The sequence below is a fragment of the Phalaenopsis equestris genome, unplaced genomic scaffold (genome assembly GCF_001263595.1).
Source record: "Phalaenopsis equestris unplaced genomic scaffold, ASM126359v1 Scaffold000932, whole genome shotgun sequence".
In the NCBI taxonomy this organism is placed as follows: Eukaryota; Viridiplantae; Streptophyta; class Magnoliopsida; order Asparagales; family Orchidaceae; genus Phalaenopsis; species Phalaenopsis equestris.
In genome coordinates, this window is record NW_018165371.1 from 688,156 (window position 1) to 701,113 (window position 12,958).

The 12,958-nt window shown below is 34.3% G+C and overlaps 1 protein-coding gene across 4 annotated transcripts in view; it reads left to right on the plus strand.

Annotated features, from left to right (window-relative positions):
- The first annotated feature begins 9,676 nt into the window (after positions 1-9,676).
- LOC110032362 (B3 domain-containing protein Os05g0481400-like) overlaps positions 9,677-12,958 on the plus strand; it is a 29,256-nt gene continuing 25,974 nt past the window's right edge. For 3 of the 4 annotated variants that reach the window (XM_020735966.1, XM_020735968.1, XM_020735969.1), the window contains exon 1: positions 9,677-9,796. In XM_020735966.1, coding sequence (XP_020591625.1) covers positions 9,725-9,796 — 72 coding nt within the window. In that variant the 5' untranslated portion in view covers positions 9,677-9,724. Of the gene's footprint in view, positions 9,797-10,834; positions 10,896-12,958 lie in introns of those variants that run through there. The other variant, XM_020735972.1, reaches the window with a different exon arrangement.

Consider the following 12,958-nt stretch of genomic DNA (forward strand, 5'->3'; position numbering starts at 1 on the left):
TTACTTTATATTACTCATATATATATATATATTTGTCTCATATTTTGTCTCCAAGTGAAAGCCAATTGCAAACCCCATACGGATCACTGACTTTACACTTTCAGGTAAAATATGAATGAAAACTACGGTTAAAATATTGATAAATTTTCACCGATTATCGATCTTCGACAGCCCCAACATCCTCAATAGGCTGTTAACGTTCCAATGTCGAGCTTAACTGTTATTGTCTCTAGAGAAATCCGAGTTAACATTAAAATCAGTCAATTTTTTAGCGATAATTATTGTTTTGTAAAAATAAAAAATTATTTTAACAACTAATTTAGACTTCATGGTATCTATTTCTAATTTTTCTTGCAATTGTGGTTACTCTAACCCTATCACAAGTATATTTATTTTGTATTTTGTTTTCAATTGTAAAGCCAATCATAGAACTAAACATGCTCATCGTAGTAACCTCTTATACAACTGACTGAATACTTGAAAAAATATTCTTAGAAGGAAATATTTCATAAGGTGTAAAATTTTTCACAGTATCCTCCAGTACGAAGACTAATTTCCATAGCCAGATGGAAATTCACTTCAGAATCTAATTTACTAGTTCCAAGATGGAAATTCACATCAAAATATAAATTACATTTCCTCCCCCACATGTTACTCCTGCAACTATGGCTCACACTACAAACTAAGATTGCACCAGTGAATGATAAACTCCAACTAGGGCTCATCAAAGCCCTATCGGGCTAACAGTAAGTCACTTTTGGTCTAAATTAGGTAATACCTAGAAGTGTTCATGCGCATTAAGTCTAGATTAAGTTAGACTTAAGATGGTTCAAGTTAGGCTTAAGTTAAGTTAGACCAAGAGTTGAACCCTAGATTGGCTGGAGCTAGGTTAGATTTTTTTGGGGGTCGGGTCTAACCTCAATTGAATTGGGTCCAATTGTGGGTCCAGTTGGGTTAGACAACGGGTTTACCCGAGTTTGGTCGAGTTGACCTGATTCAATTTGATTTTGGCTTAACTTGAGTTACGTTGGTTGGCCTAAGGATTTAGCTAATTTGGGTTAACCCAAGATAAGTCAGGTTGACCTGGTGATTTAGTTGATTTGGGTTAACCCAGGTTAGGTCGGGTTGACCCTGTGGATTAAGTTGATTTGGGTTAACCTAAGTTAGGTCTGGTTGACCCAGTGGATCAAGTTGGGTTAGACCTAGAGTTGTTTAGGTTTTAATTAAGTCTAATTTGGGTTAAACCTAAAGGGGTCGATATTGAACTACATTTAAGTTGGGTTGGACCTAAGGTTGTTTAATTGGGCTATGTCTAAGTTGAGTTAGACATAGGGTTGTTTAATTTGGGCTAGGTCTAAGTTCGGTTAGACCTAGGGTCGTTTAATTTGGGGGACTCCCTAACATAGAAATGATAAATTTTCTAAATGTATTTATTTAAAAAAAATTATTTATAAAAACTGAAGTAAAAAATCAGAAAAATGCAAATTAACAAAAAAATTTAGAATATTGAACTAAAATCCTGAAATGAAAATTTCCACCCGTTAAATTCCTAAAATGAAAATTAGGTAGCTAGGAGTAAAAATGTAAATTCAAATTTTTACATCTTGGCTAAAAACTGTCTACTAAAATTAACTTAAAACACTTGGTGAGCCTTTGGGGCTTAGCCTAAAGGGTTTTTAGGAAGTAACACCATGGTTACCCCGTTAATCATGGGTTCAACACTAATAACTCGTTCTTAGTCTAATTTGTGCTTGACTTGCTCTAATTTGACTTAGGTCTAACCCAACTTAAGCCTAACTCAACTTGTCCCACAATTGGACCCAATCCAATTGAGGTTTGACCTGACCCTCAAAAAGATCTAACATAGCTCCAGCCAAGGTAGGGTTCAAGTCTAGGTCTAACCTAACTTAGGCCTAGCCCAAACCATCTTAGGTCTAACCTAATTTAGACCTAATGCACATGAAAACTTCTAGGTATAACCTAATTTAGATGTAATTTAACCTAAATCCCTCTAAATCTAACTCAACCTAGATCTAGAATACATTAAACCCTTCTAAGTCTAATCAAAATTAGACTTAGTTCAACTTGAGACGTATTAAGTCTAACTCAACTTAGACCTAGCCCAAATTAAAAAACCCTAGGTCTAACCCAACTTAGACCTAGCCCAAATTAAACAACCATATGTCTAACTCAACTTAGAACTAGCCCAATTAAACAACCCTAGGTTTAACCTAACTTAGATGTAGTTCAACATCAGATCTAACCCAATTTAGACCTAACCACAACCTAAACAACCCTAGGTCTAACCCAACTCAAACCTAGTCCAACTCGATCCACCGAGTCAACCGGACCTAACTTAGGTTAACCCAAATCATCTTGATCCACCAGGTTCACCGGACCTAACTCGAGTTAACCTAAATCAACTAAATCACCAGGTCAGTTTGACCTACCTCGGGTTAACCCAAATCAACTAAATCTTTGGGTCAACTCGCATCTCAAGTTAATCCAAAATCAAATTGATCCATCAGGTCAACTCGACCTCGGGTAAACCCAAATCAATTGAATCCCCGGGCCAACCCCACCTAACTCGGATTAACCCAAATTAACTTTAACCAATGGCGTTAATCAGACCTAACTTTGGTTAACCTAAATCAATTGAAATCTTGGGTCAACTCGACCTTACTCGGGTTAACCCAAATCAACTAAATCACCAGGTCAAACTGGCCTACCTTGGGTTAACCCAAATTAACTAAGTCACCGGATCAAATCGACCTACCTCAGGTTAACCCAAATCAACTAAATTACTAGGTCAACTCTACCTAACTTGGGTTAATCCAAATCAACTGGACCTCTATATTAACCCAACCTAACTTGGGTTATCCCAAATCAACTGAATCACCATGTCAACCCAACTTAACTTAGGTTAACCTAAATCAAATTTAACACTGGATCAACCCAACCTAACTTGGGTTAACCCAATTCAACAGAACCCCTGGGTCAACCCGACCTAACTCGGGTTAACTCAAATCAGCCTTAATACCTCAAGTTAATCTAACCTAACTCATGACCCAATTGAGAGCTCAAATTCAAACTTAAATTAAGTTTAACTTAAATCGAGTTTAATTGAAAATCGACTCAAGTCTGATTCAGCTTAGACTTGATTCAATTAAAGGATGAATCAAATTTAAATTGATTTAGATTTCATCTAAGTCTAACTCAAGTTAGATTTGACTCAACTCAGGAGGCTTAACTCGAGTCAACCCAGCTTAACCTAGTGTTGACCTCGTTGTTGATGAGGTCTATTATCCTCTTTTTAGAAGTTTAGGATCTAACAATGAGGCTTTTCTGTTGACTATCTTAGAGGACTAGTGATGGAAACTCCCACATAGAAATTTCAAACACTTCTTGACTCTTCTTGTAAAGTGTCACATGAATGGTCGCAAGCCCCCAAATGTCACTTGGGATGGTTAAGACCCACATGTGAAGACCCAAGAGTGAGCTCCAATAGGATCAGTGAGACATTAGGGCAACCCTGGGTGGCTTGATCTTGGTCATAACCTCACATACATACTCAAACCCTAAAACCACCTATATCTAACCTACCTCTTGGCTCTTTTTGGAGACTCATATGGGTGGCCCCAAGCCCCTAGTCTTTGGCTAGAATGACTAAGACCAACATATGGGATAACCAAAATGAACTGCCCCATGGGCATTATGACTTTAGGGGAGGAGTTTACACAATTTGCATGACCATCAATCCCAATTTCATTTATAACTTTTAAATTTATCACCTAAAAAATGACCATTAAACTTACCAAAAAAATACCCACAAAACTACATTAGTGGACTTCTAATTTAGCAATAAAAATTTTTAAAATTATTTTCAACATTCAGAAATTGAATCTTTTCATATCAAAACACAGGAATTGAAATTGCATGTTTAGTTGGTTTTTAAAATTTTTAAAAGAAGCAAGTTTAATTTTTGTGTTTTGAAAACATAAATTAGATTTGTTTGGTCAATCATTTATTTTTTAAAAAAAACTGAAATTTATCAAAATTATTTATGTTTATTGATTTTGAAAAAAAATAAAACATATTTAAGAAGTTATATAATATTGTTATTTATTTTAAAGATTGTTTAATAACTTTATGCATAATGAATTGAAAAAAAAAAATTGAGATAGCTATTAGAGTATTTTATATATCTAGAAATATTTATAAATATTAATTTAACTGTACACACAACTACCATAATACACGAATACTAGAATAGAACATCGACCTACAAGGAATCATGCTCGCCTGCTCAAACGCCAAAGTGGCAGAATCAATTGCACTGGCCAAAGCGGATGAATTGAGTCAATTGCCCGAAGTGGTTGAACTAGATCCATCATAAATTGTGGTCGAAGCAGAGCGACATTAATAATGCCAATCATATTAATAGAGACAACTATCAATCATTTATTGAATGACAACCTTCATTAAAGATGCCATCAGAATTCCATGACCCTCATTTCTCGAAGATATCAGGAACAATTTATGTATTGTTCATGCCCAACAATCCGACAACTTTGACGGCTGAAAATCTCATTCGCAATAAAGTTGTCTAGGTGGTCTCCATGTATAAAAAAGGGAGGAAAATCGGAGAGGAGGGACTCTCTCTCTCTCGCTTTCTCTCTCTCTTTCATTTTCTCTGTTGACCTCTCATTTCCGCTCCGTATGAGGATTAATAGTAACTTACGCTAGAAAGGAGAGAATTCTGATATGAAAGACTCTCTTCCGTATAATACCGAAAGTTATTGGTGAATCTGATCCATCTCTTTCTTACTTCTTGTATCATCTTCTATATTCTAATAGGACTCTTCCAGATTGCTTGTATCCACAAACAACACGAGACCCTACGTTCTAAGGGGATTCAACAATTAACTAATTATAAAAATATAATTAATTGAGTAGTAGTAATATTGACTATAAAATTACAAATAAATAAAGAGTGATTAATATTATCATTAAGATCAATAAAATCTTCTATCATTAAATAATTTTAAATTAGGTAAAAGGTTATTAATTAACAAAAAATCAAAATTTGTTAAAATTACTTATATTAATTTATAATTTAACATTAAAAATTTGTAGTTATGCATAAAATAATTACTTTATATTACTCATCAAAAATGTATTAAACCAGTTTTCATGCATAATAATAAAATATAAAAATTAACTTTAAAATAAAGAATTTTTATAATTGGTTTGTTGAAATATGCTAAGTTCTTCTGCAACATTATAGAATGACATCGGCATTGGTATATACATAGTAGGTGCTCTGCTCGGTCTTCTTTGAAATGAATCATCCTCTACGGGTGGCCTCTCTCCATCTCGTTAAGCTAGTGCTAATGGCATATCGGTTGGTGACACCTAAGGAAAAGTTGTGTCATATAATGTGAAGCCTAGTAGCCCTTCAAGCTCACCGCCTGGAGAAACTTCTCATTGTAATTGACAAGATGGCCATTATTGTGCTGTCGATGGTCCTGCTTCTAACATTCCAAACCCCAATCTCGTGGATGACCATTTGAGTGCATATGTAGATGATCTTGCATAGTCAGTTAAATTTATATATGTTGAGAGTTGATGAATGTCCATGTTTGATATCCATAAAGCATTTGTAGTTGATATCCTTGGAGCATTAATTGTTAGTCTGTTAAGAGAATCGAATGTTAACTGCATAATATCTATCGGTATTTTGAAATAATTATGAAATCCTAATAATGTGATTTTAAGTATCAATATTATAAAGAAATAATAAGACATCTGAGTAATTAAGCATAAGACCATGAAATATTGAAATAAGGCTAATTACATAGGAAAGCCATTATGAATGAAAATAAAATATAAAACAATTTTATTAATGGAATTTAAATGGTAAGATTGAGAAACCTAAAATTAGTTTAGAATCTAATACAAGTAACGAGGTTAACACTCTATAATAAGAACAATCACTTCTCTCGGGACGAATGTTGAAGTCTAACTTTATTAGTTCAACGAAAGTTAACTAATAAATCTTACACAAATCAAAATCTCAAAAACAGGTATGCAATTAAATATATTATGATTAACAATTTATTAGGTTAGGTGTAGGGATTGATTGTAAATTAATATTATTCTAACCTAACGAGTTTTTCAATTAAAATAGTAAATTTAATTGATATAAAGATTTATAACAATAATATCGAAATGCAATGAAATAAAAATCAAGGAGGAGAAGTGAGCTCACCTTAGGTCTTGGCTATGGTCGTAAATGAATGAGGTTGCGAAGTCGCTAGAAGAAGAGAAAGATAGGTGTTTTGGTGGTTCCTAAACACCACAATCCCATTGTTCCTTCCATAACCAGCTCTAATCAAGGCTGTATCGTAAGGGTTAGGAGAAGAAAAGAGATGGGAGAAGAGAGATCTTTGATGGCTATTAAAAGGGAGGATTCTCCTACTGTGATCTTGGTCCTTCATATATTGAGTAGAGATATGGTAATGAATAAAAGAAAAAAAATGGGAGGGTCACATTCAAATTGAGAAAGTGGTTCGCACGATTGAGAAGTATGATGAAGCAAGGAAGGAAATAAATTGTAACTTAGGAAGGCGGCAAGCTAAAAGGAAAAAAAAATCACATGATTTACACAATCCAAGAGGCAGGGCGGTGCAACATCAACACGGTATTCGAAAGAAAAATTTTGTAGGTCTGCATACTACCCCCATAAAAGAACTTGGTCTCCAAGTTCAAATATAATACAACATCAATTGGGCTATTAGAAATACTAGAAATGTGACTGACATGTGCCTATTATTGATAATAATATCACAATCATGAGCACATTTATTATCAGTCACATTAGAGTTAGATTACATAATTATTACCAAATTCAGATGTAGCGTATTAATATATTAGATGCAAATTTGTATGATATGAATAAATGCATTGCCCCATAGTTAAAATACCCTTGTTGATTACAAAAAAAATAAACAATACATGTCATCATGACAGGGGCTTCATGGGCTTCTTACTACATCATAACAAATGCTCAACTTCAGTCTGGGCCGAAGCCTAATTTCACTAAGATTAGTACTACACAATTTAAGGGTGTTGATACATTAGTGGTGGCCGCTACTATTGAATACAAAAAGATATGATTGATATGTACACCATCACTTATTGCTATTGTTATTGAAGCTGAAAATAGTATTGACTTGCTTGTCCATTGTCACATTGCGTATGATATTAACATTTATTATATTTATGTCATCCATTCTTATGTTGGTTGAAGTTAGTCTCCTGGTTTAATATGAGCCGAGTTTGGGTCGGGAAAGGGCAATCCTTGATCTTGTGATTGGTGTTGTATCATTTTAAGTACTTGCCAATGCTTAAACTGTAATTTCTAGGGTCTCTCTTCTCATAATGAGGGTAATTATAATTGGACTTTAGTTTATCTCTCTGGTTCTTCTTTTATGATTCTTTTTGTGCTTGAGTATTTACATTTTTTTTAATTTTGTGGCAATCATTTATTCACAAGCATTAAGCTCCAACTCAGCATGTGTAACTCGATCCACTAAGTCTCTGTAGGTAGTACATTTGATAATAGACAAACTTCTTCACATATCTTCTTGTCAGCCAAAAAAGGTACGTGGTAGTCTTTTAATCCTCATGCCTTCCAATCAAATGTATAATTTTGACATGATAACAATTAGGAGAGCGAGGAACTCTAGGGACAAGTACAACTTCTAGTAGCTCTCTGGGTTTCCATTGTGCTATCGGCTACAACACCTCTTCTATTTGGATTCATTCTAAGCAATTAAAATTTATCAAAATCAAAATGGACTAAATAACTTGTTAACTAATATAACGTATCCCATTTCCAGTCCTAAGAAGACAAGGGATATGTAATGCAAAAAATAAGGAATGTGGAATGCAAAAATAAATGATATTGATTACAAAATAAAAGTGATATTGTGCAAAATACAATGAAAATTAAATATTAAATATACACTGATACCACTCTGTTACAACCTAAATCTGGAAGGCAGTACACCCCGATAACATAAGACGTGATGAAAAGAATTGAACATATTTTGTATTATCAAAATAAATGATTTATAGAAATAGAAATGAAAATTGCAAGAAAATATAAATTTATTTCATTCTCTAAATAAAAATCGTACAACTAATAGAACTAAATGAAATAAGGGAAAAACTAAAGGAAACTTCAATAACAACAAAGAAATAGCTACCAAGGCCTAGAAAAGAAAATAAAACAGTTAATATATAGTCTGTTTTTACGATACCCTAAAATAAAAAAATGTAAGCATCGATCCTGTGGAAATTCACTGTTTTTTCAGAGAAATAAATCCAACTAGTCACAACAAAAGAATTTAATACATATATAATAATATTATAATATTAATTATATTTCATGCATCATAATCAAAACTCGTGAATATAAATACAAAACATCCATAATATTTATACCCAATTATAAAATAGTAGTAATGAGGTTTCACATATCAACGCTATAAATAAATAATAATTACTGAAACATGAGATTCGACTAAATAAACCCAAGTCTTTACAACACTAAAATAAGATTAATTAAATAGAAAAATTAGTATGAAAATGAAGTCATGGAATAATTTCTTCTAATTGAAAGGCCAGTGTTGATTTAATGCAGTATTTACAGTTTCTTTTTTTTTGGATCTTACAGTTATCCCATCGCCATTGCTGCGGAATAGATAAAATTTTCTGTATGTCGTCCGAACGCGAGCTACGTGCTAGCGACGGACACAATAATAATGTGTTTTTTTTTGCCAGTGTTTCATGTCCATCGTCCGAACTTAAGCTGCGTCCGGGCGATATCCTAAAAATTTTATATGAAATCATTGTGTTATGTGCACTGATTGATTATTCCAAAGCTCAATATAGTTTTGTTGCTCCTTAACATTGCTCTGTTGCACTCATTTGCCTTTTTAAAGTTCATTTGATTTGTTCAATAAATGTTGGTTGAATGTTGGCAAACCGCGCAAAACTCAATCCACGATATGCCACTGCAGATGATTCCAACTAATAAGTGGTACTCAAGCTATCAAAATGCATGATGCACAATTACTAATTTAAATGCTAATATATAATTCAAAATAATAAAAAATTAAGGATAATTTTCACTAATTTTACTAATTTAAAATTTTAATGCTAGATTTATCAATATTTATTAATATTTATTCATTTTTTATTAAAATTTTGCCTATTATTAATACATTTCCATATTAATTTTTGTATCAATATTCTGTAATCAATATTATTAAACATTGCAAAAATTTTACTAATCATAAGCCTAACAAATTATATTATTCATTAGTTAATTAAATTAATATTTAACTACAAAAGTTATTAATATTTTAATAAATCAAGTATAATAATTTATAAATATTTTTAAATATATATTAAATTAAAAACATTTAAAGAATAAATATTTAAGAAGTCAAATTTAAAAAAAATTAAAATAATTAAACCAAAAATTAAAATTGCGTTTTCAGGAAAGGATTATAAATCTATTTGTAATAAGATCTTATTGCTAAGTGTGTTCCCTTTTAAAGATTGGACTATTGTCCTGCCACCTGCACAGTTTTTCAAGCTCAAAACTTCTATTTCTAAGTTGTAAGAGACGAAAGAGAGCGTGAAGGGAGGAATGGAGGCTTCGATCCACTCGTATGAGGACATTCGTAGGAAAATAATCGAAAAAAATCTCCAGCAGCTTGAGGTGAGCAGTATTCCGAGTAAAAGAAAACAGAGAATGGTTTTATCATGATTTTTACCTGCAAAATGCGTTTTAGATACATTTTCCCCTTAGGTCTATCCGAAGTTTATCTTCCAGAGAGCCTATGTGCTGTTTGTCATTCACATTAATTTTATTGAATGTTTTTTTTTGTGTCTTTTTTGTGACCGCATTTTGATCTTCTTGTAGTACTTTGTCTGATGACAGTAGAATGCAATGGTTTCCTCGCCTTTCGATCAACTTAGGATTTATGGTGACATATATGGGTGGGGTTGATTATCTGTAAAGCTGTGGGATGAAAGCTATCATGGATGAAAATGGGGATTAACTTCAAATTTAGACGGCCAAGTGTAGAAAAATTAAAGAACTTGAGAAAGATACGGAGACCATTCCATGCGCATTGTTACCTAATAAAAGTCATTCTTTTTTGGTTCATTTTTTGGGTGATTTTGTAAGATGAGATGGATGGTGGTGGGAGGATCATGAGGGGGAAGAAACTCGCTCTTTACTTTTGGTGCTGGGTAGTGGTATGGTGGAAGACTTGGAAGGATTTGGTGGTAACTAGAGTTTGGCTTAAAATGGGAGGAAGGGTTGGTTGAGACTTTTAAGCTTGGGGAATTATTGTTATGGACATGAGGAGGGAAGAGGGCCTAGTGTGGGGTGTTCTAGACAAGGCCAAAAGGTGGGGAAGGTGATGCTTAATATCGACCTGTATTATCTCAACTTGTGTGGGTATAGGCTTTCTATAAATACTCTCTGTGATAACATTACTGATTATTGGAAATACAAATATTTTCTTGCCTTCCATTTCTCTTCCACGCAACTTATTTCTCTTTCTATCATGGCATTAGAGCAGGTCTCTTAAAATCCTCATCAAGATTTCTTCCTTCCCCATTCTTTTCTTCTCTCCGATTTTCCATTTGTTCCTCTCTTTTGCTGGTGCTGCTCTCTGTCTCCCAAGGACTGCGGCAGATAAGATTTCAAAGCTTGGAGTTCCTTTGATCTTCTTTCTCTCTTCCGGTGGATTTTGCTCGCCAAAGCTTGTAGCTATGGAAGAATCAAATACCTCCAATCTCTTGGATGGGTTAGTAAATCTTAGAATCACTGAAAATCCCATCCCCCCTCCCTGAAATTCCTCATAGCAAATATGAAATCCTTGATTACCAACTCCCTCGCTGCAGACAACTATCCAATTTGGCGGTCCCAAATTATCAAGATTACCAAAGCTAATGGTCTTGGGCTTTCTTGATGGTACCATTGCACCTCCACCTCCCATGGTTTCTAATGCCACAGGCATCTCATCCCTAAATCCCACTTACACTACTTGGCAGCTTATCGATCAGAATTTGTCTGCTACACTTTACTCTAGCATTTTAGCTACCATCGTGCATATGTCCTGAATTTAGAATGCAGCCATGAAATATGGACTGCATTGGAGAAGCGTCTCCAAGCCACCAATCCATCCCGCATCATTCAATTAAAGAATGAGCTCCACAATGTTTCGATGCAAAACCTCACTATGTCTCAATACCTCATGCAAATCAAGGCAATTGTTGACAACATAACTGCAGTTGGTTCTCATGTAGATATTGAAGATTTCATTCTTTATATCTTTAAAGCTCTTCCAACATCATATCTTTCTTTCAAGATAGCTATACGAATGAGATCTACTCCTATAAGTCTTGATGAGTTATATGCTCTTTTAATAAGTGAAGAAATCAACATCTCCACCAAGCAGAAATCTGCATCCATTGATCTTGATCTGCAGTTGGCCTTACTTCCGAAAGCAAGAGTAAATATTACAAGGGCAAATACAAAAGCAATAATCCTCCCCCAGACCTATGGATGTTCCGCCTACTCCATTGAAAGTTCATGGTTCGACCTTTCAGATATGTAACAAACCTGGATATCTTACATCTCATTGTTGGCATCGCTTGAACCTTAATTATGAACCCAAGAACTTCTTCCGTCCACCACCAAATTCTCATGCTGTTTACATTACTTCATCCTCCCCATCTAATGTGTTTGATTGATATCTCGATATAGGGGCAACCTCGCATTTCACATCTGATTATAGTCAAGTCAATCAGACTGAACCATATCAAGGGAATAAGACGATTATGGCTGGTAATGGTCATACCATCCCAATCAAACACTTCGACACCGGCATATTACTGACTCCAAACTGTAAACTCTTTCTTTCCAAGCTACTACACACTCCTCAAATCTCTCATAATTTGATCTCTATTTATCAGTTAGCGTTTGAATGGCTATCAAATTAAGGGTCGCAAGACTTGACAGCTTCTTCAGGGTTCCTGCTGTCATGGTCTATACTACATTCCCAATAATTCTCATGCCTTAGTTTCAGTGGTCACTTCCTCCAACCAGTAGCATCGTTGGCTCGGCTATGCGCATCAATAAGTTATTCAACGCATTGCTCGACAACAAGCACATCTACGGATTTCTTCTAAGCTTCCCCTTTGAAATTCTTGTGCTACTGTTAAATTTCATCGTACTTTTTTTACTAACTCTGCTAGCACCAATGTACTCCTTTAGCTTGAATTCAAACTGATGTTTGGGGATTTTCCCTTGTCGATTCAGCTCAAGATTACAAATATTATGTACTCTTCATTGATGATTTTTCAAGGTATTTTTTCTTTTATCCTATGCTTAACAAATGAAGTTCCTATTCATTTTCTCAATTTCAAAGAAGCAATTGAACTTCAATTCAATCAAAAGATAATATGGTTTTATTCAACAACTGAGCTGTCCTTACACTCCACAAAAATATGGAGTCGTTGAATGCAAGCATCGATTGGAGACTAACCAGGTCTTAATGGCAGACTCCAATGGTACTCCAATATTCCTCGATCTCTTTGGCTCAAAGTTGTCCATACAACCATCTACTTGATCAATCGTTTACCATCCAAAGTCAGTAGCCACATATCACCACATCAACTTCTCTATGTTACCGCACCTCACTACAATCATCTAAAATCGTTTGGATGCCAATGCTTTCCATGGCTATCACCCATCCAAAGAATTAAACTGCAACTCAGATCCTTATCTTGTGTTTTTCTCAGCCGTCCCTCCAATACCAAAAGTTATAAGTGTTTCGACCCTAATGCTGGTAAGATGATCATACCC